At 39.4% G+C, this 25,939-nt stretch overlaps 1 protein-coding gene across 1 annotated transcript in view; it reads right to left on the bottom strand.

The window, feature by feature from the left end:
- Window positions 1–7,513: 7,513 nt before the first annotated feature.
- The window catches only part of TRAPPC12 (trafficking protein particle complex subunit 12), a 49,579-nt gene continuing 31,153 nt past the window's right edge, over window positions 7,514–25,939 (bottom strand). The window contains exons 8-12 of the mRNA XM_050315657.1: window positions 23,068–23,141; window positions 17,957–18,055; window positions 12,656–12,756; window positions 11,786–11,873; window positions 7,514–10,416 (exon numbers count right to left, since the gene is read on the bottom strand). Of these exons, the coding sequence (XP_050171614.1) occupies window positions 10,174–10,416; window positions 11,786–11,873; window positions 12,656–12,756; window positions 17,957–18,055; window positions 23,068–23,141 (605 nt within the window). The 3' untranslated portion in view covers window positions 7,514–10,173. The remainder of the gene's footprint in view (window positions 10,417–11,785; window positions 11,874–12,655; window positions 12,757–17,956; window positions 18,056–23,067; window positions 23,142–25,939) is intronic.

Genomic DNA, 25,939 nt, shown 5'->3' with positions numbered 1-25,939 from the left:
TCCAATCTAATTCATCCTCCTTCTGCTTTTGTTTCTTTTTTTATAACAGAAGCCAATGTGAGACTCTTTGTTCCTCACAGGGGCCTTTCCATTTTGATCTCTCTGCCAAAGAAGTGTGGGCAGCAGGATTGGCTCTCATGACCCCCCACCCTTACAGCGCAGCCATCCCCTAACAGACTGGGGGAGCGACCAGGAAGAGAGACCAGGTAATGCATTCTCCTCGGGAGATTTACAGTTTGGAGCAGTGATGAGGGACAGACAGTAAAGCCACTGCCCGCAGCAATTGCTTTCAACAGCTTGCTGATGTAGGATGTGACCTGGGAAGCAGGACTGAACCACCTTGTTTTGTTGCCTCTCTGGAGGAATATATACACCTGGTACAGCTTCCATCTCCTGGCTGTCAAAATAACACACGATCACCCTGCTGAAGATCGTTTATCATTTTCACAGCACAATGCATTCTGCTGCTGAGAGGTGGCAGGGGCTGTGGGGTCTTACCGTCAACACTTCTTGAGTCCATGCCCTTTAGTGCTATAGGTGTCTTTGAAAGGGTGAAAGCTTTGCTCTCTGAAAGTGTTTTTTTGTCAGCCAGGAAAAAAGCAATTTGGTGCTGGTATAAAGATTCCACACCTGCAAAGAGATTACATGAGAGATTACAGTGGGAGGAAACAGCTGGGCAGAAAAAAACATTAATAGAAAACACTCCAGAAAGTGGAGAGGTGGGAGGGAGAGCATGCCATTCCTTCAGATGGAAAATGCAGTTTATTTTCATGGCGATTTTTGTGGTATTTTTTTTCCTCTCCTTCCTCCCTCCCCATCCCCCCCACCCTGCTGCCCCCCATACCTAAAAGTGCAAAGTGAAATTGATTTTTGTTCCAGAAACATCAGTCTGATTTACACGTAGTGGAAAACCTTGGTATATTGGTGTAGTATGAAAATTTATGTAAGTAGTTCCAGCAGCATCACGTTGGCAGCATTAACTCAGGCAAGGGGAATATTTCAACTCCTCCAGGATTAGAGTCTAAGAAAAAAAATTAGGAGAAACAGTACTGAAGTGAGAGATTTGAAGATAGCTCTTTTGATACCTAGGTATTATTTTCTGCTTTAATCCAAACTTTTCCGAAGTGGCACCTACACCATTTTCTCATGAGCATCTTGAGAGAGCTTTTCTGGAGTGGACTCAATGCAAACTGTGAATGGACAGTAGGATTTTTAATAATTTAGGTGGGCAAACAGCTGCAAAATCTGTGACACTGCCCTCCCTCGTTGTATGTCCTGGGGCAAGTTTCTTGGGCTGGATGTTTTCATTTTAATGAAAAGACATTTCACAGCCAGTTGGTAGTTAACTAGTAAGACCCACATCAGACACTACGGCTGCCTAAAAATAGGTGAAGAGAAATGCTGCTGGTGATGGGTGTCTTGCCCTGGGCTGCTGGGAGCAGGAGCTGTGCTGCTTCTTGCAGCTGTGGGAGCTGGGAGCTACCTCTCCTGGTCGCTGAACTTGACAAGTATAAATCTTCAGGCACTCAGAGCATCGGGTCCTACTGGCAGAACAGGCACTCTCCTGCCTGGTTGCTGGCTCCAGGATTTAGCTTGAACGAGGAACTTATGAGAAGGGACAGTTTCCTGACAAAGGCTATCATTTAATATCAGCTGGCAGGCGGCAGTGCACATAAAGACTGAGGTGCAAACTGAGCAATGCTTTAAAGAATATCCCTTTGTAGCCAAATCATGGATTTAGATATTTGGCCAGGCAGAGGCTGTGAACCTGACCTGTGCTATGCTCAAAAATGACATCATCTGTTTGAGAATCTTCCCTGTGAAAACAATAGAAATTCTCAAGATTCTCTCCCCTCTGCCCAGAATAGGGTCACTGCCAGTTGTCTTCTATTTCCTGAAGCCAGATAAACATATCAACTCACTGGGGGATGAATTAGTGTTACAATTTAAATATTCCTGGCTCAAAGATCCAGATCTGATCTGATTTGCTGCATGCGTTGTGATTTTACAGCTTGATTTCCAAAACATTTTGTGTGTTTGCAAAAAGGTACTCCTCTGCTATACCTGCAATTCGAAAAATCTGGTTTTTATGTGACTGAGTCACTAGTTCTCATTATTTATTAACTATACAAATACCCAGATAATGGAAAGAAGCAAAATTTCACAAACCAGAATGCTTGGGGAAAGATTCAGCAGTTAAAGGATTGTCAATCTCTTTCAATTCTGTCTTCCCCTGCTGCAGTTCTCTCTGGGATACCTGCACTAATTTTGTTTCATTGTCTGTGCTGCTTCTCAGGGTGCCAATTAATAACTGTTGTGCCTGTCAATGAGCCATATTGGCTGGTAGAAAATTGGGCTGGGTAAGCTCTGGGATTGCCTTTGGTCACGGACACAGCCCAGAGCAGCCAAGCTGAGCTCTGGGCTCTGGTTTCTCCTGTGATCAGAGGTATTTGAGCTGGGAGAATTTGATTTGGGTCCACTCTCAGGCTTATTTTTCACTTAAAACTGACCTGCTATTCATAGGAAAGAGGCAAGTTGTCCTTGGTGATGCTGTAACAAGGGGACACAAAATTGTGGCTGGGTTATGCACAGGCTGCTACCACAGGGCTGGGGCTCAATCCTGCTGCCTGCCACTGGAGTGTGTCCCAGAGTCTGGACTACTTGCTCACATGCCTTGCTTTGCACAAATAGTGTTTGTTTTTTGGATTTGTTTTGGGGAAATTTGTTGTGGGGTTTTTTGTTGTTGTTTTTGTTTTGTTGTTGGATTTTTTATTAACAAACAGCTCTGCAGCTTTCTACTTCAGTATTTTCAATTTAGCACTGACAGTCTTGACAGTTTTTCAAAGCCAAAGAGGAACTTTATCCCTTCTTCTTTCCTTACCTCAAACAAGTAACATCCAATTTTTTCCCTCTTTATAGGAAAATTATAAGCCACTATTGCTGGCTTTCAAGTGGATTGATTTTAATGACTCTCATACATAATAACCATCTGCAGATGACTGCCCAAATATAGGACAGGACCAGGTGTTGATCCAGAACAGCTTGGAAAGGCAGCACCTAGGTCCTTCTCCCACCCACACCTTTCTCTTCCTCCTAACACCAGGGTTGTGACCATTTTTCACACCTCTTGAACATGAGACTGTTTAAATTTGTAATCCTCAAACTCACTGGGAGAACTAAGTGGGAAAGCAGCTTTCCCCTATCATTGCCTGAAAGTTAGCGCTGGAACTTGCTGTATTCAGCACTACAAAATTGCTGTTCCAATGGCAGAAACTCTGTGCAGGTTCCTATCTCGTAAGGTACCTTACTGGTAAGATAATTTTTTCCCCAATGCTTTATTAGGTGAGTAGAAATCAGGGTGGAAGGGGTGGATGGCATCTTCCATTGAACTCATATTATAGGTATGAGCTAATGGATAAAACTCAGCTTGTTCTAACATCTTTAGTCTCCTTGGCCTCTGCTCATGACAGCAGCAATATAGGTTGCTAGCTGAGCAACCTCAGAGCAGTTGACCCTGGCTGCTGTGGTTCTTGCCTACTTGAAATACCTTTAAATCTGATGCTTCAGTTCTGTTTTCACACATTTCTCCATTGCAAGTTGAATCATAGAATCATAGAATCATAGAATAGATTGGGTTGGAAAAGACCTCCAAGATCATCAAGTCCAACCCCTGATCCAACTCTAATTACTATATCATGGCACTAAGGGCCATGTCCAATCTCTTTTTAAAAACTTCCAGGGATGGTGAATCCACCACCTCTCTGGGCAGGCCATTCCAATACCTGATCACCCTCTCTGTAAAGAATTTCTTCCTAACATCTAACCTAAACTTCCCCTGGCAGAGCTTGAGCCCATGTCCCCTTGTCCTGTTGTTGGTTGCCTGGGAGAAGAGACCAACCCCCACCTGGCTATAACTTCCCTTCAGGTAGTTGAAGAGAGTGATGAGGTCACCTCTAAGCCTTCTCTTCTCTAGACTAAACAATCCCAGCTCCCTCAGCCTCTCCTCATAGGACTTGTGCTCAAGTCCCTTCACCAGCCTGGTTGCTCTTCTCTGGACCCGCTCCAGCACCTCAATATCCTTCCTGAACTGAGGGGCCCAGAGCTGAACACAATACTCAAGGTGCGGCCTCACCAACGCAGAGTACAGGGGAAGGATCACTTCCCTGCTCCTGCTGGCCACACTGTTCTTGATGCAGGCCAGGATGCCATTGGCCTTCTTGGCCACCTGGGCACACTGCTGGCTCATGTTCAGCCTCCTGTCAATCCAGACTCCCAGGTCCCTTTCCACCTGGCTGCTCTCCAACCACTCTGTCCCCAGCCTGTAGCGCTGCAGGGGGTTGTTGTGGCCAAAGTGCATGACCCGGCACTTGGCCTTGTTGAACTTCATCCCATTGGAGTCAGCCCATCTCTCCAGTCTATCCAGGTCCCTCTGCAGAGCCCTCCTGCCTTCTGGTAGGTTGACACTCCCTCCCAACTTGGTGTCATCAGCAAATTTGCTGATGATGGACTCAATCCCCTCATCTAGGTCATCGATAAAGATATTAAACAGGACTGGGCCCAGCACTGATCCCTGGGGGACACCACTGGTGACCGGCTGCCAGCTGGATGCAGCCCCGTTCACCAGCACTCTTTGGGCCCGGCCCTCCAACCAGTTCCTAACCCAGCACAGAGTGCCCCTGTCCAAGCCATGGGCTGCCAGCTTTTCCAGGAGTATATTATGGGAGACAGTGTCAAAGGCTTTGCTGAAGTCCAGATAGACCACATCCACAGCCTTCCCCTTGTCCACCAGGTGAGTCACCTGATCGTAAAAGGAGATCAGGTTGGTCAAGCAGGATCTGCCTCTCCTAAACCCGTGCTGGCTGGGTCTGATTCCTTGTCCATCTTGTAGGTGCTGTGTGATTGCACACAGGATGATCTGAAGCAAGAGAGGGAATGTATATTTCTCACTACAGCCAGCTACAACTGGACATCGCAGTATCACCCATCTTGCAATCTTCTTTTGGACACCTACAACACATGAGGTCCATGAAGCACATCAGCTGACGTACAAATAAGAGAGTCATAGCTTAGCTGTGCACACAGATTACACCCCACTTATCCCCCTCTCTGATTTGCAGAACACCTGCAACAAAGGCTGCTACCACAGGGCTGGGGCTCAATCCTGCTGCCTGCCACTGGAGTGTGTCCCAGAGTCTGGACTACTTGCTCACATGCCTTGCTTTGCACAAATAGTGTTTGTTTTTTGGATTTGTTTTGGGGAAATTTGTTGTGGGGTTTTTTGTTGTTGTTTTTGTTTTGTTGTTGGATTTTTTATTAACAAACAGCTCTGCAGCTTTCTACTTCAGTATTTTCAATTTAGCACTGACAGTCTTGACAGTTTTTCAAAGCCAAAGAGGAACTTTATCCCTTCTTCTTTCCTTACCTCAAACAAGTAACATCCAATTTTTTCCCTCTTTATAGGAAAATTATAAGCCACTATTGCTGGCTTTCAAGTGGATTGATTTTAATGACTCTCATACATAATAACCATCTGCAGATGACTGCCCAAATATAGGACAGGACCAGGTGTTGATCCAGAACAGCTTGGAAAGGCAGCACCTAGGTCCTTCTCCCACCCACACCTTTCTCTTCCTCCTAACACCAGGGTTGTGACCATTTTTCACACCTCTTGAACATGAGACTGTTTAAATTTGTAATCCTCAAACTCACTGGGAGAACTAAGTGGGAAAGCAGCTTTCCCCTATCATTGCCTGAAAGTTAGTGCTGGAACTTGCTGTATTCAGCACTACAGAATTGCTGTTCCAATGGCAGAAACTCTGTGCAGGTTCCTACCTCGTAAGGTACCTTACTGGTAAGATAATTTTTTCCCCAATGCTTTATTAGGTGAGTAGAAATCAGGGTGGAAGGGGTGGATGGCATCTTCCATTGAACTCATATTATAGGTATGAGCTAATGGATAAAACTCAGCTTGTTCTAACATCTTTAGTCTCCTTGGCCTCTGCTCATGACAGCAGCAATATAGGTTGCTAGCTGAGCAACCTCAGAGCAGTTGACCCTGGCTGCTGTGGTTCTTGCCTACTTGAAATACCTTTAAATCTGATGCTTCAGTTCTGTTTTCACACATTTCTCCATTGCAAGTTGAAGCAAGAGAGGGAATGTATATTTCTCACTACAGCCAGCTACAACTGGACATCGCAGTATCACCCATCTTGCAATCTTCTTTTGGACACCTACAACACATGAGGTCCATGAAGCACATCAGCTGACGTACAAATAAGAGAGTCATAGCTTAGCTGTGCACACAGATTACACCCCACTTATCCCCCTCTCTGATTTGCAGAACACCTGCAACAAAGGCTTCAGAGAAGGGTTGTCTGTCTACTTCTTATTAGGTCTATAGTGCAGAAAAAACAGCAGCCTACCCAGGCAGGGTGGCAATTCCGAGCACATCCTTGTGTTGAAAGCCTCAGGATGAAGAGGAATCTGAAGAGGGTGTTTGTTGGCTTGGTGAGTTTTTCCACCGGGTCAGTGAACTCATCCAGCTTGCACATAAGTGCTCTTGCTGACATGAAGGATGGTATAGGTAGAAGAATCATCATCCTTTCCAGTACACTAGCTGAAGTCTATTGTAGAGTCTCAGGCACATCAGCACATGCCTTTTGGGGAACATTTAACGGGTCCAGTCCGAAAACTGAGGCACCAGGAAAATGTAAATGACCAGCTGGTTAGGGGATGCCATTATCACCTGAACTGCAGTTAGGTATTAGAAATAGCAGATAGATGCTCAAATCCTTCTGAGGATCAGGGTCTCTGTGCATAATGCAATTATCTGAATGTCTGAAGTACAGCTTCTTTGCTCCTCTTTTAATAAAAGTGGAAATTTAAATGCAAAACTTCTGTTAAAGCACATTAGGCTTTAAGACTTGAATACAACAATCAGCTCATTCAGGCACTGCTTTCCACTGCTTTTCTCACTTAGCCAGATGACACATGCATGCTGTGTTTTAGAACTGAGCTCTGCCCTCATTTACACCAGGAACCCTCATTAAATTCAGCTGAATTCATTGAATTTAACAGAATTGCCTGGTGTAATTAATGTTTTGAGGACAAATTTTGTCCTTAGCTTTAATGCTTTAACATCACATAGAGCATTTAAATGTGTTACTGGAAGAATATCGGGAATTCAAACACTTAACTTGGATATATGTTAAATCCAAGCCATAAAGTGACATTGACAGTCTTTTCTGCATTTCATAAACAGTTAACAATTTGCATACATCCAGCAGTGACAATATGCCTTTGCATTTAAATTTTAATTATTCTGCAAGTCTACCAGGATGTCACTTGTTTAATGGCTCACTGAGCTTAGAGGTCACCCAGTCCAAGTCTCCTCTAATGGCATTTTTATCCGAGTAAAAGCTTCTACTAATAAGAACACAGCAAACATACTGAAGTGAGACCTATGCAGTAGTACACATGAATTAGAATGTAGAGAAACTTGGAGAACAGGGGATTATATTTTCAGAGTGTTTCTTTTTTAATGGTTATTTGACTCTGACTAGGATAATAAATTTTTATTCTCTGCCGATCAGAACACAGGCTGTCATTTACATGTACAGTATCAGGCACTACTGAATCAAAAAAGGGAGCATTTTACTCCTTGATTGTACAGAGGCAAGTGGCTTCAGCATGCTGGATGATGACGGATCATGCTACTTTCACTTAGTATTGGAACAGACAAATGAAGCTTCCTGAGTGTAGAAGATAGTACAACAGCTAAATGCATGTGAATCTCTGTTATATTATTTTACATGTCACTGTAAAAATTTTTAACTGGAATCACAGAACAGTTTGGGTTGGAAAGGACCTTTGAAAATCCTCTAGTTGAACCCCCTCCCATGGGCAAAGACACGTTCCACTAGACCAGATTGCTCAAAGCTCCATCCAGCCTGGTCTTGAACACCTCCATGGATAGGGAGTCTACAACCTCTCTGGGCAATCTCTTGAGTGCGGCACCAACCTTATCATGAAGAATAATTTCCTTATGCCAATCTAAACCTACCCTCTTTTAGTTTAAAACTGTTGTCCTATCACTACATGCCCTGGTAGATTGTTCAAGGCTCTCAAAAGTCTTTGAGAACGACAGTGGTCACAGACCAGCATTTCTTTTTATCTCCTAAGAAACCCCATGCCCAAGAAAAGTGACCTGTGTTGGAGGACATACTACTAAAATAACTTAATAATGAATACAGTGAGTAACATACCAGATCAGATTAACAGCTGTAACAAATGAAAACTACAGTGATTTCAACTCACTTGTAACAACGTAAATGGAGAATTTGTCTAATTACTGTTAAACCTTGTCTAAAATCATAGCAGTATTTAAAACAAATGTAAAACCTCATAAATAATAATACAAATGTAGCTACTTTTGTTACTTTATTACTCACTGAAGTTATGTAAATGGTGTTTAAACCCAGCTGAAGCAGGTGGTGCTGAATATTTCGTTTTTTAATTTACTAGTAGTACCTTAGGACAAGTCTACCCAGGTGCTGCACAGCTCAGACCCAGCTGTAGAACCTAGAGGCCAAGCCAGAAACAGAAATACCAAATGACTGAATATTTTTTCAGTTGATTGGTACATAACTAGCTGATGTTTCAGTGTACAAATATGACCTGTAAAACATAAATATCCTGTAAAAATGGAGCAAATTCTGTCCCTGTATTAGCTGCAAGCTTATGTCTTTTGAGGCGACCAAATCTTATTTCTCTGCACGTCTAGATTGCAGAAGTTTTTAAACAACCTGATTTTTGAGGACAACTCTTTGGCCCCTGTACAGTATCTCCAGATGGACAAGCATAAAAATGAGTTATTGGTTATTAAAAAATACAGGTGGGTGTATTTAAAGAGACTGAGAATTAATTGATGGATGTGGTCTTAAAAAATGTAACACACTTACAGAATTGTCCCATGGCAGTGATTTATGACAAGAAGCTACTCCAACTGCTAAACATTAAATCTCAAAACAATAAAACCCCCAAATGAACAGATGTATATATTGTATTCATGTACAAAGAGTGGGAGTATCTGCGTTGAATTGTTACAACAGAGATGAAGGGAGAAACGCAAGCAGAAATGTGAAATGCACTGATACCACAGTGGTACTGTGATTCCTAAAAAATCTGTGTTCCAAGGGATGCCAAAATCAGCGTATGCAGATATTGTTGCATCACTGATAAATGCCTTGTGTCCTGCACCCCATTTGCTTCTACTCTGCGTGGCCTAACCTATAGATACGTCTGCCTCAGGTTCTGCATCACCTTCCCTGGGAAACACTTTGTGCACAATGTTTTTATTTGATAATAGGAAAGGAGAGGAACTGAGTTGAAATGGGTTGAGTTTCTGCTTTAACTGACAGTGTTCTGCCCAGCAGAATGCCAGAGTGGAGCAGCTTTCCAACACAAAACCAAGGAAGTATAGGGAGATCACTTAGTAGAGTCCCTCACACTGCGGGAAACTGACACTGTGCGGGACTGTACAACTCCCTCACATGCTCTCTGGACATGGTCCTGGACAACCCTGCCACTAAGGACTTGGACAAGATGACCTTCAGCAGTTCCTTCCAACTTCAGCCATGCTGTGACTGGATGGTGGTTATTGAGCAACCCCCTCTGAGACCTGTGGGCACACAAAGGTGCAATACCCAGGAATCTGATGGGGACATGAGACACACACAGTATACGCAAGTGAAGTGCATTTAGAATTTCCTTTCTGTAGTACACATACTGATATTCTGTCAGTAACTCTTAGCTGATGAAATTAGCTTGTGATTTGCTCACCAACTACTGAAAAATCAAGGCAATATAAGGTCAAATTAAGTTTTTCTTACAAAAGAATCTGAATAGCTGACTGTATATATATACATATATGTATAGTGCACTGTAGTGAAGAATAACTGAACAGTAATAAGACTTGTAGGGATGAAGCTGGCTCTAGGTCACCACAAAGTCTTCACAAAGACATGCCTGTATAGAGCCAATAGATTCTGTACTAATGGCGCTGAATATTAATAATTGAATAGATTTTATTTCACATTTACACATCAGCAAGTATATACAATTTAAAAAAAATTAATTGTTTTTCTTTGCTGGAAAAAATTAGTTGGAAATGATCTACCCTAATTTGAGACACTGAGTATTAAAGCTATCACCCTCTTTGATAGCAACAGCCTCTAGAAGTGCCTGCTTCTTCTGCATACTGCGAGATGACTCCAGTTCATACATAGTGGTCAAGTTGAAGAGAACGCTCTCGTGTAGGTAGTGTTTAGGGTCCTGCTGAACCATTCCTTCCAACTGCCGAAGGGAATCCTTCAGTTTTCCCAGGTAAAGAAGACAAACAGCAGCATTGTTGTTTGCCTAGAGAAAAATATATTGTAAATAAATAGGGTGTGTGGATATATATATATATGTATTTACAAGCGATGAAAGAAAAGAAGTCTAACATCTGGATTTACAACAGATTTACTCTATGCTAAGAATTATTATTTTTTTGGTGTGTATTCAAAATAAAACACATTATCAATTATACAATGCAATCCTTTTCTTCTTGTTATTCTCAAGATCTACCCTGTGCCAGTTAGGATCTGCTGACTTCTAAGAGCTGAAACTCTAAAAGACAGAGTCTAAATTGAAATATAAATAGTATAGGACATTAGTTAATTTTGAAAGCCAAGTGAAACAAATTTCAGAAACTACATGAGCCTCTGCATGCTGTCATTTTCATAGGGTTTTTTTAATGACTTCACTATATCTTCAGAAGTGTTTTTCTCTCTGGCTTACATATAGAAGATCCACATAAGCAAGAGAAAGATATTATCTTATCACAAAGGTATCTACAACTGACTTCAAGTAAATCCAGCAGATAGGGCCGTCTAAATACATCATAAATGATCAAGTCAGGTTCCATTTTCCTTACCACACAGAACAGGTTTTATGAGTTACCGAACAATTTTAACAGTACAAAGTCATATAACATGTTTAGCAGCAGAAACTTTCACACTTTCTGAAAGCTGCAGACAAAGAAAGAACATGGCCTTTTAAAAGAAATATCTTTCTTTCCCTTCAGGAAACCTTACAGATCTTGTGATTTATAATACACACTATTTTACAGCAAAATGATGCAACTCATGTGCTTCTTAAACTCAGTACCCTCAGTCTTTAAATGGCTTTGGATCAGACTATTGGACGTAAGATGTCTGACTTCTTAGGAATACTGTTACATGACCATGCACTGAAAACCGCCAGGTGTAGAAAACCCAGAGGTAAATAAACAACTCTTCTCTGATGTCCACTTGTGACAGGACCCCAAGGCTCTGATATGTAATGTGTTAAAAATATAATGTTTAAAATTAAAACATCCCTTCAATTTTGTGTGAAATCAAGTTAATCTTATACATGTTGAGAGCTGCCATTTCTTTTCCTGACATGCACGTCTACACTAAAAACAGTGACTGCAAAAAAAAAAAGTGCTTTTGCGAAGATCCCGTAAAACAGAGCATCTCAGAATTTCTACGTGCATGCCTAAGTATTCATGCCCTTCATATGGACTGGTTCTTAATTTCTCATCCCACTTTCCATCTTATCCTTATGTATACTGAAAACACATGCCAAATCCAATTTTTCTATAAAGCTCTGAGCATACTCTGGGTACTAATTAAATCCATGCATGAAGTATTACGAGAATAATTTAGGTGTTCATTATAAATGTAGCAGTTTGGAGATTTACCACAGCATTTGATGAGTCGATCCTTAAAATTTCTGTGAAAAATCGATGGGCTTCTGAGAAATTATTCTGACCAAGGTGGAGAAATGCTCTAGAAAGTAAGTGACATATAAATGAGTTCTCCTCAAAAAACCAAGGTAATAATACATTTAAAATAGAATGGACACCATTTTTTATTTTTCCTGTTCTAGATATGAGAGTTTCTGACATTTGTTCTTCACGGTGTGAAGGAGACACTGATTTACAGACAAATGGAATGACAACTTGGATCACTCAGCTATTATATATTCTGCCTACCAAAGCAACAGTCTTCATTGTGTTTTTAGTAATTTAAATGCAGATACTCTCTTCCTGGAATTATTCTCTTCATGAAATTAGCCATATCATTTTCAGAACGCTTTTGAATAGCATATTCTAAATATATTAAGCCCATGTGCTAACCACTGCAAACTGAGTCACCCATCACGCAGCTCCATTTACTACAATGTATTCAAGCACACTTTGAAGCTACCAGGTGGTAACTTCCCTGGCAGATCTAATTGTAGGATAACGGCCCAAAATAGCTTCTCCTCTCCTAAGAGTTACTTATGCAAATGTATATTGGAAAAGCAGAGTGAAAATATCCAATGCCTGGAAGAATGAGAAAAAGCTTTGTAAAATCAACTGAAGGATCACAATTTCAATGGAGGATAATATGACTGTACCAAGTAATACAGATCTCCTGGGTCTGTATGCCATTCAGTCTCACTTATGACAGATGTAGTCACACAAAAGAGAGAGTACAGGATTGTCTCAAGGGTAGTTTAATGATCACCTTGCATACTTTCCAAAACTGTATTTTAAAATGTTTTATTTAGCTATTAAATTATCTACCTGTTCATTAAAACCATAATTTGGCTCTGCAGTCCATCCAATTTGTGAGTCACTTTTTCAACATCTTGAAAATATTTTTCTGCAGTTTTTATGTCTCCAATCTAGACAGAAAAATCATAAGAAAGTTATCAGAATAAAAAGAAAAGAGATACATCCTGATTATATCTTTCACAAAGAAAGATGTAAGACACAAAACATACCAAACACATCAAAGTCCATTATCAATCGCTTGGCACCAAGACAACTGGGTAACACCTGTTATCAAATAATATATTTGAAGAGCCATATTAAGGGCACAGAAAGCATCCCAAAGTCATGTGCACTTGGCCTAAGGCCTCAGCTGGGGGTTGTGGAGCACTCATGGACAGTAGGGCAGGAAGGCTCCACAATCCTCATTTGGCTCTTTCGTTGTAACCAGTTCCAGAGTTCATAAAGTAGCTGAAAATGAGACAAGGTCAGAGTCACCACGAGTGAGACCGGGCGTTACTCCGCAGGAAGACGGACACAGGCAGAAGCTGTCAATAAGGCAGGAGAAATGGAATACAGTAGTCTTGTAGTTAGCACAAGACCCACTCCTGGTTAACCAACAGCCTCTGGGCCACAGCCAGGGGCCACACACCACAGCATGTCACAAAACAACCCCAGTGCAATGGGCCACTGAAGTTATTGGGGAGACAGTCCATCTGCAGATTAAAGAACACCAGTGAGTGGGTTGTGCAGGCTAAAGGAGTGAAGAGATTTGAAAGCTGGCATAAAGAAGTACAGAAGTACAGTACTTTTATGGGAGGAGGGGATGAACAAGGGGATTTCTAGAAAGGAAGGGGTGTTTCACCTAAGAGTATGTCACATACTTGAGATATTTGAGATAAAAAAAAATATTTGAAGAAGGCCCCTTTGGAAAATAAATTAGCAGTGTACTTTTCAGGCTGGAGAGATGGAAGAAGATGACAACTTAGTACTGAGTAAAATAAATCTATCAGAATCTATCAAAAGGAGTAAAAATAAATTAGTTCAAAGCATACAGCCATGAAAACCAGGCAGCCCTCAGGTGAGGAGATTCCAGGAGCCCTCAAGAGATCACCTGTTTGTTCAAGAACAGGACAACACTATGAAAAATGTTTGTGACAAATGTGTTGAAGTCTTCTTAGAGTTCTCATATAGTGAGTATTACACATCTGAGTCTTAGCAGGAAACTTATCCAGAACACTTAAATTGCCTTAGGATTAGAAAATACACTCTACCTTACTGCAGTTTTTACCTCAACTTTTTGTCCTGTTCATAGTGGTCAGGGAGAACTATACAAGTTCTCTTTTTTAACATAGTTGAAAATTTTTACTTTTTCCTACTAAAATAAGAATTCATTTTCAAGCAAATCAAGGTTCACCCCTTTCTCATAGATAATGCTTTCTGGTTTCTCTGATCATTCTTGATCTCTGAACTCTCTCCTGTTACTTCACATCCTCCCCAGGCGTCCACCTAAAAGGTCACAACACTCCAACTGATCTCTCTCCAACAGTGAGAATGGAAGAATCATATTATATTTCACATGTGAATATGGAGTTTGCTTTTACATCAGGTATTTTGAAGCCCTATTTTTTTACCCATGTGTATTTTCTTACCCTTAACCTAATTCCTTTCTACAGAACAGTGCCTTATTGTTGCTTCCCATTCTGTATATTACTCCCAGCCTTTGGAAGCATTTTGCCTTTCGCTGTTTGAATCAGAGCCAATTTAACATTTCAGTTTCTCAACTTGTCAAGATTATTTTGCATTCTGATCATGCCCTTCTTAGTGTCTGTATCACTCCCAGCTTGGCATCATCTGTACTTTTTACAAACATGCTTCTCATTTCATCATACAAGCACATAACCAAAAAATACAAGTACTACAAAGCCTACAGAGATCCTTGAGGAAAAGAACATCTAGGAAGTCCTTCTAGTCATCAGTGAATGACTTTACAAGTACACTTTTCAGAGACAGCAAATATCCACCTGAAGGCTTCATCTAGATTTCTTCACAATTTGGTTATGGGAATATCATAGTGGCAAGTGTCCAAAGCCCTACTAACACCACTAATATTAAACAGATACTGCTTTTACCTCTAACCACAACATATGTCAACATAAAGAAATTATTCTTCTTTACATTTAAGAGATGATCCAATTGAACACTGCAGTTAAAGATCCAACTGTCCACCTACCAAGCATTTCTGGAATACCCATTAATTGTCTTATCTCATGAAACAGATGCATTTCTCTCAGGTGTAATGTAATTGGACTCAAACAAAAAAACCATTCATTCTAAAATCTTATCCATTCAGTTATAACGTCAAAGGATACAATTTCCCTCTATAAATAACATTAAAGATGTAAATCACCAAGAAAATAATTACATTTAACTAGAGGATAATGCTGGCACAAGTGTAAATGAATCTGTCCTTGAGTATTTTTAGCCTGGAAATTAGAAGGAATTCCTTAACCATGAGAATAATCAATTTCTAAAGCAAGCTACCAGTTTCCTCCACTGGGAGCTTGATGAGTCCAAATCTAATATGCTTTGAGACTAATCACACGTTATTTGTGTTCATGAAGAGTTCTTATTTCTTAGCAGCATCTTATATCTTCTCAGTAAACATACCAAACTCTTAATTCTCATTATTCCAGCAGAGGGGAAACAATTTACTTTTTCTGGGGGAGGGAGGGAAGACCAGTTAAAGAAATCATTAGTTTTCATTAGTCATTAAAATGTTAAAGTGGTCTATCTTCATCACTTAATTTTATTTAATTTTGTTCAGAAAGTGTGATTTCAGTATCTAATCATAATTAGCACATCAAATAAAAATGAAAATTCCATTGTTAACCTCAAAGAATCATAATCTCTAACAAGGATCCTCCAATATATTACATGTTTAAGTTTGCTGTTTGTTTGCAAAATGAGATTATTTTTCTTACATACTCCTAGGATTTATTTATTGCTTTTGACTCTGTTTTGCAGCAATTTGTTACGAGGGTAAAGTCAAGTAGCCTTTCTACTTTTTAAATTCTTTAATGTAGTTATTTAAATGGCAAACTTGGATAGGTTGGTCAATGAGCAGAGTCTATTAGCAAGACACAATGTAATCTTAGAGACTAAAATGTGTTTCCTTGTTTCATGTGAATTTCTGTTTTACCAGGCAGGTGATTGCTGACAGAATTACAGTGCTTCTGAAAATTTCCCTGTGACAGCCTCTGTCTTTTCCTGCATTCTCCACTTCTCTGATCCTCATTTCCCACTTACTTAAGGTAACAGCTAAAGGCTACACATCAGATTTAGACCTCTTTATGCTCCACTTACATGTGAAGATAAAGAAGATATGATGCCTTAAACTAGTAAGCTCAATTTAATTAAGAAAAAAAATCACACATAAAATTTTACATGTTGAGGAAGATTACAAATTTTTTCTGTTCAGCTCCTGAATAACACTTCATTCTACATTACTGTTTTGTTTCATATCTGTGATGTCTATTGTCAAACAGTATCTGTGGCTGATAAACAACTGGAATCTGGCTCCTTTATGCCTCTCTTGGAAAAAGTTCAAAGTTAACAGCACAGTCTGTGGTTATTTAGGAATCACTACCTGTTTTTGAGAAGCTGTAACATTTGAATACGAGAAAATTGCTTTCCCATTTTACCTGCAAGACATTTTATTCGTTTTCCAGAGATTGCCTTGTCAACCGTGCACACACACCACAGAGTGATCTTACCAAAATGATGGTGCCCTGGCCTGCAACACATTTGTCTTTCTTTAATTTGAACTTCTTGGCTTTGTTTACCTGCACACTGCCTCTTTCTCTTAATATATCAAAATCTTGCATCTGTTGCAATAGTACCACCCAGAAAGAGCTGAAGATTGTGCCACAGAAAAAGACAACAGGACAAACAATAAAACCTTATCTCCTTAAAGTGCTAGAAGAAAGGAAAACATTTGCATCCAGAAGTGATTCTTTTTAACTTCTATCTAGATCATGTGAAAATATCCAGGACTCCTTGTACCCCCTTTTGCTATGTGCAGTTCTGACAGTAGAACCACTGAGCCCTAAAGGCCTGCTGTCACAGCTAGAGCCACGGAGGTCAATGCCTTCAAATGACTCTGTGAGTCATGAGACACTTTCCTCCTGAGAGTGACAATTTTTCTATAGCAAATGGAGCTACAAACAGGCTGGAGAGTGTGACACTAGAGCAGTACCAGTAACGTACCTAGTGATTTTCCCAGTAAGATCAGAACTATTAATATCTTCCATTTCCAATAGTATTATGCATATTTACAATACTGTTCATTAATATGTATAATTACTAGGTTGCCTATTTAGATAATAATTAATGCATGCAGCCAATATTATAAATTGTTCTATAGTGATGGAGATCCACTTTAAACTAGAGACTTTTAAAGACAGACATGCCTACCACACTGTGTAAGCATGTTCCTGCTGAGAACTGAAAATCCCTAATTGAATTTGAATGACATTCTATGATTTCAAGCAAATAATATTAACAATTATCTATCAAGAGGAAATTACTCCATTTCAATATAATTTTAGAACATGAATGTCACAAATAAGATCACGGGTAAATACTTGACAACTCAAAATTAGATTTATCACTAATAATAAAAAAGTTTGAAATATCAGTATCAGAAATATGGAAGAACTGCAAAGAACTTGCAAGATACTAAGAGTTAAAACAATCAGATAGCTATTTATATGCATCATTTTATGAAAAACAAAAAGACATCTATTTTTACTTATAATCATTAAGTATGGTTACATGGACATTTATTATACTTGTACTGTCCTGTTTTTTTCTTTTAATGTGCCCTCTCTTGATTTCTCAGGGATATAATCTGGACAAAAGAAGGACAATCAGATTTTTTTCTAGGTGAAGAAGGTAGTTACACAGTGTGACTGAGAGCTGCATGCAGTCTGAGGCAGGGAGACATGAGATTTTTAGTGAAATTCTGGCTCACTGACATCAGTGGAGCTTTATCACTAGTTTTAGAGAAAGCAGAACGTTACTTTTTGATTAATTACCAGCATGATTTTCTACAGCATGTTCTTTGTTTGCTAATACACTTTTAATACAATAGATGCTTCATATTTCCTAGTTTTATCTAATATCACATGGTAGAAGGGTTTTGTTTTGACCACTGCTTCTACAATTTGACATGTGCCCTATAAAAACAGCTATAGTTTTAAATGCCACAATTATTCTCTACATAGCTATCAATAGCAATATTATGTAGCAAGTTTAGAATAAAATGCATACCTGAAGGAAAATCCTTCCAATTCCACTCAGCAATTGAGGCTCTTGCTGTGGGTAATATTTGATGACGGTGTGGTAAGCATCTACAGCAAGCACATAGTCCTAAGGGTAAAAAGCACACCATCAGGTATTCAAGATCAGCATTCTTCACCCTTTATGTGGACTTCTTTTTAAAGACATACTCAAACAGAATTAAAGTAATTGCAACTTGTCAGTGGGACAAAATTTTTATCAATCACCATAGGCACTAGTAGCTGAATATATTGGTCTTTTCTCAGTTATATGGGAACTGCGTACGCAGGGGATCTTTTTTTCCTGTTTTTTTTAACTGGATCATATTCTTTTTGTAGCTGAATGCCCAAACCCAAAACATTTACTTTTCAGCTTAGATTATGATTTAGGATGAAAGTCAAGCACCCTCTGTGTGACTGGGGGTATACATACTTGAGAAATGTCTCATGTTTCAAATATATGTATAATTTACATGGTTTAACAAACTATATTCCGAAGCTTTAGGAACTGCCTGTGCACAGACTTGTGAACAGCATCGCATGACAGAAACTGCAGTTCTGCACATTTTCAGATTATAAACTAGTACTATTGCCAAGGGAAACTAGACATTTTCTGTCTCTCCACCCAAACTGTTGATTTTTTCTACCATACTGCATAAAAGCAGGTAATCTACATAGAAAACTGATTTGGGCTAAAACTAAGTGAGGGGTGGGCTGGGTCTGATTTCCAGAAAGCTTTGCAAGTGACACCACTCCCCATCTGCATGAAGGCTGTGCTGGCAAAGGGCAGCTCTGAGATCTGCCTACTCAAGATGCAGTGCCAGCTAACGACCAGTGACAGAATAATAAACAAAACCATGGTCCCATTTCTCATAGGAAAGAAATGGCCTTGTGACTAGTTCCTGCAGTCCAGCTTTTCATGGTTAAACTACAGTAATTCAATGATCTGGGCAGTACCTGACTTTCAGAGCCTTGGCTACACAGGGTTTGGCAGGCACACGTGAGAAACACTCCATGTGTTCTGTGCTGACTGAGGACACGCTGTGGCTACACTCACAGGACACAGGGCTGTGCCAGCCTCAGCTACAGCTCCTTGGAGAGACCGTGAGCAGAGGCAGAAAGTGCCTGCCTTCACTTATCAAGGCCAGGCTATGCAAAGGCAGAAGACTCTCCATGTTGTAATAATTTGATTAATACAAGGCATAGTTGTGAGGAGTAAAACACATTAAGTATTGCCAGTAAAAATCCCAAAGACTACAGCTAGGGCTGATGTATTATCATGGTATTTAATTTCTAAAGATTAAGAGCCTTCAGATTTTTCACACCTTCATGAAAAAAAAAATCCCAAAAGAGGGACTGAAGTTATGCAATTCAGGACATGAATGAGAGTTGGCCTATTGTTTTATAGCACAATATCTCTTTTATTATGAAAATCTGGGGCTAACATTACCTATACTAATCTAAAGTAGTTCTAGTAACTCACTGGACTTACTTGCACAAAAATTTCAGGTGGGGTTATGTTTTTCCATTAATGCACCACAGTATAACTGTACTTCTCTTCGTGGTCACTGCATTATACACTTTCATATTTCCCTTATCACCACCTTAACTACTTAAAATATTATTTATGAAATATTTAGAAATAAGTATAAATGTCCATGATATGTAGAATTCTGAGAGTAGGTTCAATAAACCCTAGACTAAAAATCATCTTTAGTTATACAAAGCGTATAGTTCATAAGTACTTTATTTAGGTGAAAGAGGACAAGGATACCTTACCCTTCCTCTCTGTCTACTGTATGCTTGTGGAAAGGTTATGAAAGCAGAGATTCACAGTCCTGTGAATCCAAAGAGCTGTACTGCAGCACAGTTAGGCAAAAGACACAATGATTCATGCAGTCTTTCTCCTTTAAATCATAGAGGAACCAAAGTCCTTCGGCATCACTTCCTTGCGTCACTAGCACAAGCTAGTGGTACAGTTTTAATTGTATTAAACCTAAATTAAAATCAATTTCAATGCTTTTGTTTTACAAAGGGCAAGTTCTACAAAAGCTAAGACAACACTGAAAAAACCTAAAAAGCCAAAAATGTGCCTTTAATTAGAGTGCATTTATAACATATATGGAAAATACTTAAGTGTTTATTCCTTAGAGAGATAAAAGTCTGGTAAAATAATGTCAAAAGCGATTTTAGCTCAGATGAAAAGAACTTTAAAAGTTTTCAAGACACTTCCACAGTGATTTAGTAAAGTGACAGACATTTTGCAATTAGAGTTGAAATGAAGCAATGCACATCATCAGTTGCATTTTAAATGAATATTCCCTCATGCTGCTATATTCAGGATACGGTTTCATAGTGACTTAAGCCCACAGTTCTTACAAATGGAAGCCTACAGTGACAGGTTACATGGTCTCCCCTTCTCTTCCTGCTGTATTTCCACATCCTTCCTTAAGCTGCCCTTTGTTCACAGGAAATGGGAAAGCCATTTGATATCAGTTGATATGATTGAGATCCACAATTTCTTCCTCATTTGGTTAGGTCTAATAGTGGTGCATGGAAGGAAGCTGGAATCCATTTAAGAATGCTTGTACAGAAAGAGCGATGATCAGGGGAAAAAAGGTTTATTAAGACTGCCTTAAATTGCTACTGAACTATCACTGGTCACACAGATAAAGGGACACAGCAGGAAAATTCAGTACCTTGGACAGATAGTCCCAGGATTAAAGGAGATGTGACTGATTCCCTGTTCCACTGCAGGTTTCCTGCACAAGTCTGGGTGAATCACCTCCTTGCGCTTTACTCATTACCTTCAAAATAATATACCATCTCAATAATTTAATGAGATGTTTAACTATAAAACCAATGATGCCATATTTAAAAGGGCAAAAATCATTGTGCTATATAAACAGAACTCCTTGATTCAGATAAGTAATGCAGAACAGACATGACATGAAATAAACCTAATTGGAGTTGAGAATAATTAAAGTAGATTTAAATAGTTATAAGGCCAATATCTAATATATTTTTTTTTTTAATTTTCAAGCATCAATCCTGACAAGATTAAATACTACTACAGTGTTTTTGGCCAAAGAGGTAACTTAAAGTAAGATAGCAAGTTTTTATTTTCTTTATACCGATGTCACACAGTTTTACTTTAATAAATTATTACTATTAAATCTACTACTAGCACAAGGTAATTCCATCACCGCACAGTACCTGGGGATCACACACAACCCTGTTGCAATATTGTGAGTGGTCACTAGATGGCAATAGATGGTGCTGACTTGGGGAATGACATTGTTTTTTTCTTAAATTACATACACTTGAAATACTTGAATACAAACAAATGCAGTTTTTAAAGTATATTACAGAACGAAAAAAAAGGTGGAACTCTGTTCAATTAATATAATTGTTCATGGGAGAACTTATTTGAAGAAAAAGTTTCTTGCTGAATACTATGGAAGGTGGAGAAGACGATTATAGCACTGCTGTGTGTTGTAATAACCTAGGGATGTTTCTGAAAATTGAAACACTCACAACTACTCTATAGCCAATCCACTGAAATGCAACATGCAGTTGTGGGTAATCTAGAAGTTACCATGGAACTATAACTTAACAGCTGTGAGATATGCCCTAAATACAACTGGTCTTAAGAAATATCTGAGCTGCAGTATTTCTGAAGTATCATTTTCAAAAAGATGGTAATCGGTATTCAGAAATTGATTTCTATTACTCAAAGAAAATAGCATGACCAAGACCAAATCAGAGGAAGGTGAGAGCTGTGCATGCATGTGGATTTGTGTGTACATGAGAAGAAAACCACTGAAAGGGTTAAAAACAATTCACAGTGAAAAGTAAAGTGAACTTATTGAAAATATATATACCAGCATTTTCTTATTTATATATTCTATTTGTTTGGGATGGCAAGACATGCTTTTCTTCACTTATTTTTTGAAAAAGGAATTTCTTTAAAATGAACCTGTGTCATGTACCTACCTCAAAACACAAATGTTTGCTAATTCTTAAAAATACCTCGTGGACAATTATTTCTATTCAAGACAGAAATATTTTAATCACAATATAATTATGAAAACAAATGTATGTTTTCCCTAATTCTCATAACAAGGATATTCCATTTCATATAAAGCTGGATAAATGGCTCTTATATTTAAAAAAAAAAGAAAAGCATACTTTTTGAGCTATTATAATATTAAGAATGGAGCCCTGTTTGGGAAGTAGCTTAGTAAACACCAAAGGATCACATCTGGCACAATCTTGGGCAGTTGAAGAGCAGGGAGCCAGGAGTGCAAGTCTTGGCCTGTGAAGGTTATACTGCTGATGGCCCTGCTCTGAGGCTGTAGCTGCTAACTGATTTGTGAAGTACAGTTAAGCTCAGGATAACAGCAGTTTGCTGCAAGAATGGCCATATCCCTGCTTCCCTGACCACGAGGGGATTGGCAGAAGTTGTTTTATTTCTACTTCCTGAATACAAGGAGAAGCTAAGAGTGTTGCACCAAATGGAGTGGAATTGGTTAAAAAAGAAACGAGGAATCAAGGGAAAAAAACCCAACAGTGGAGGCTAGTCACTTTTGCTTTTATTCCTTTCTATTCCACCTCTACCCACTGGTGAGGATTTAAACGTGAAAGAAGATATATTACAACTGAGATCGGTTGACAGGGGAGGATGTATTTAGATGTTCTGGATCTTCATCAGCTACAAAGGCTACAGTGTTATTAATCCTCACAAACAGCCACATTCCTACTGCAGTTTGAAAAAGATAGAGCACATAATTGCTTTTAATTTGAGCATTTAGTTAAGTGTTTGAAAAATTCAATTTAAAAATGCAAATTCTGTATTGTTATTGCATGTTCTCTAGGATGATTTGGGGAGAAATAAGTACAGATACGTTCCCAAAGAACATTACTGCAAATAGCTATCTATTAAATAAGACATTATTAAGTCTAATTAATACTTCACTCAGCAAAACCTTCATGTACTGTCAGGTAGTCTTCCCTTATCTCTGCACCAGTAATTCACTTGCACTTTCTGTGACATCCTCTTCTGGAATATACGGTACCTCTGCAGTTCTGCCACCCACGTACCTTCATCATTAGCAGACAGTTTGCCATGGAGTACATCACCCGGCCCAGACGTGACCTCCACAGCTGAACAGAAGCTGCAAAATAAGAGCAGCTTGTGAATCTGCACAAATAAATTAGAGGTTCTTTCTTGCCATCAATTACTGGTCCTACGAATTTTGAAAGGTCCCCCTCGTTAACACCACTGCGTTTTAGCCTAGAATTTTTAATTCCCAGCCATGCTGCAGCATCAGAGAATTCTGCATCTCTCTGAGGGAATTGCTCAAGCAGCTCGGGGTAACAAACACGATGCAACAATGCAGAGCAATAGACAGCCACTCAGCTTTCAGCTCAGGCCAAATATTAAACACCAAAATAAGCCACGCATTTTCCAATATCAGAACAAAAGGTGCATAAAAGGATCCAAGTGATAATGAGCATCAGTTAAAAACCACCTAATCTACAGCATTAAATGTGATAAATTCAAAAATTAAACACAGCTAGAATGTAATTTCAGAGTCAAAACATGCAGAGTGAGAAATGTCTGAGTCGGGGACTGTTTGTGCTTGCCTCTGGCTTAGAGATATGCTGGAAAAAATCTGCCAAGCCTGTCTGCTTTCCCCATGCTCCTGGGGTTTGCAGGCATTAAAAGCTGCAGCAGCAGATTTCTCCCTCTCACTCTGCAGACAGGCTCCTGATGTTGTAAGAGAATGGTTCACACAGATCCTTATTTTCTCTTGTGTTACAGTACCCTAGATCGATGCTAGAAATATTCCTCTAATCCTCAAAAATAAACTCTAGGACTATTAATTTAGAACATTTGAAAAAGAAATGTGTCTCAGTCAATCAGCTGTCAAGGTCACTGTAATGATTTGAAAGTGGGTGGGGGAAGGGAGAAGAGGCTATTTCAATGAAATTGTGAGAACTGAGACCACTCATTTGTATCATTAATGTAGTCTCTGATGAAAGTATGGCAGGTTACACAGATAATTCTTTCAGCACAAAAAAATGTCATTACGAATAAGAAGAGCTTGGTGAAATGTCTACTCCTCTTCCTAAAAAAGAAAGCTCCCTCAATCCTCTCCAACAATAAAACAAAAAATCCCAACACATGAATACTCTCAAATTATCTTTGTCCAAAGAGGGGTATTGTGGGGCTCAACACTGAATCCAGTATTTCATCCACTGAAACTTAAAATCATTCGTTACTTCTAGCTTTTTGTTTTAGAAATTCCCCCTTGACCACATTTTGCTAGTGCTACTAATGGCGAGGATGCTGTACACCATGAGCAAATACCTTACGACACATTTCCTTTTTTCTTTTCTTGTAGGTGTGTGTAAAACCTGGACATAATTATAGTGAAACAATAAAGGGGAGTTATTAAGTAAATACCTCCTTTTTTGCATGTCCTCATAGTTTGGTAATCACATTCAGCTTTTTAGGACTTAGGTGACAAGTTAAATGTTGATTCCTACAATGGAGACATCTAGGTTTCCTGTTAACAATCAGATAGCACCAGCTACACTTCTCAAAAAAGGACTGCAAAGCAGGCAGGCCAGATATCTTCAGTCTGTGATATCAACTGCACAGAACCTTGTCTGGAAATCTCGTAGCCCTGTGTGATGAGGATTCTTATCACTGGTAGAAGGGGTTAAAGAAAACCTGCAAAGCAGTAAACAAAACCAAAAACCCAACAGCAGATCATTGTATGTTACTGAGATGCCTGAAACCCCCTCTGCAGGTCCATGCAGTCACGTTTCCACTCTAAGCACTTCCTTTTCCTTGTTATTCATCAAGAACTCTGTACTCCACACTGCCATTCATTTCAATACGTGTCCTGTGCACTGTGAAGTTGCAAAATTGGCATCTCATAGAACGTGTTACCAGGCAAGTGCTGCAACGCTAAATCTCTCTGCCTGCTGAAAAGCTGGCAAATGAGGTGCTCTGTTCCAGACTAGAGGAGATGTACATGGGAAGTTGATTGGTGTTGCACCTTCTTAACATCCGTAGCATGGAAATTACAGGCTAAGCATAATCCCCATAATGAATTAGGGCTGTCTTCACATAAAGTTAATAAGGTTTGCTTCAGCTAGTCTCAGATGAAAGAAAGCAAACCCATTATCAGCCTCCTGGAGCTAAAAATGCAGCAAGGAAGCAGAGAGGGAGCAGACCTGGCTGACCTCTACAGACAGTAGCAGTCAACAGTCTCTGCAAAAGTCCCGTGGGCTTTTTGGCAGTCTTAAACATACAGGCAGCTGCACAGCAGACATGCAAAAATCTCTCCAAATTTTCTGCAGCCATGTCCCTTGGTAACTACTAGCTGCTGTTTTTATAACTATGCCTCCCTCTGAGGCCATCTGAGCTCTGAAGCAGCAGCAGAGAGGAAAAGCAAGGAGTCAGACACTCATGAGTGAGGCAGACTGCAGGACACAGGATTATGACACAGCAAGTAAAAAGTCCTTGTATCTTAATGGGGGACCAACATCCTGGTTTTAAAGTGGTAAAAAGGAAACGATGTGGGGATAAGAACAAACATCTGGTAGAAAGGGCTAATGGGGAAAAGTAAGTAGAACAGAGGCAAAAAGAATTTTAGATACAAGACAGAAGAACACAAACTCCTGAAGTGCTATGGATAAATCTTCAATGTCAGATTCTTTCCCTTTTTCCTAACCCTTTTGAGAAGAGTAGTGAATGTATTCAACTGCATCTGCAAATATCTTTGTAATATATGCTACTCACGTGTTAATATTCTTCGGACATACAGAAGGGGTATTAAGTCAAGTACAGTAAAACATTCAAGATGCTTTTACATCCAGTCAAAATGAAGACTGCAGAAGTCTGCACCATATAGACACTGTTTTACAGACTTTTTTATAATAACTTTTTTAGTCTGGT

The sequence above is a fragment of the Myiozetetes cayanensis genome, unplaced genomic scaffold (assembly GCF_022539395.1).
Source record: "Myiozetetes cayanensis isolate MyiCay16 unplaced genomic scaffold, myiCay2020 scf2-11, whole genome shotgun sequence".
NCBI classification, from domain to species: domain Eukaryota; kingdom Metazoa; phylum Chordata; class Aves; order Passeriformes; family Tyrannidae; genus Myiozetetes; species Myiozetetes cayanensis.
This window is presented reverse-complemented; position numbering and strand designations above follow the sequence as displayed.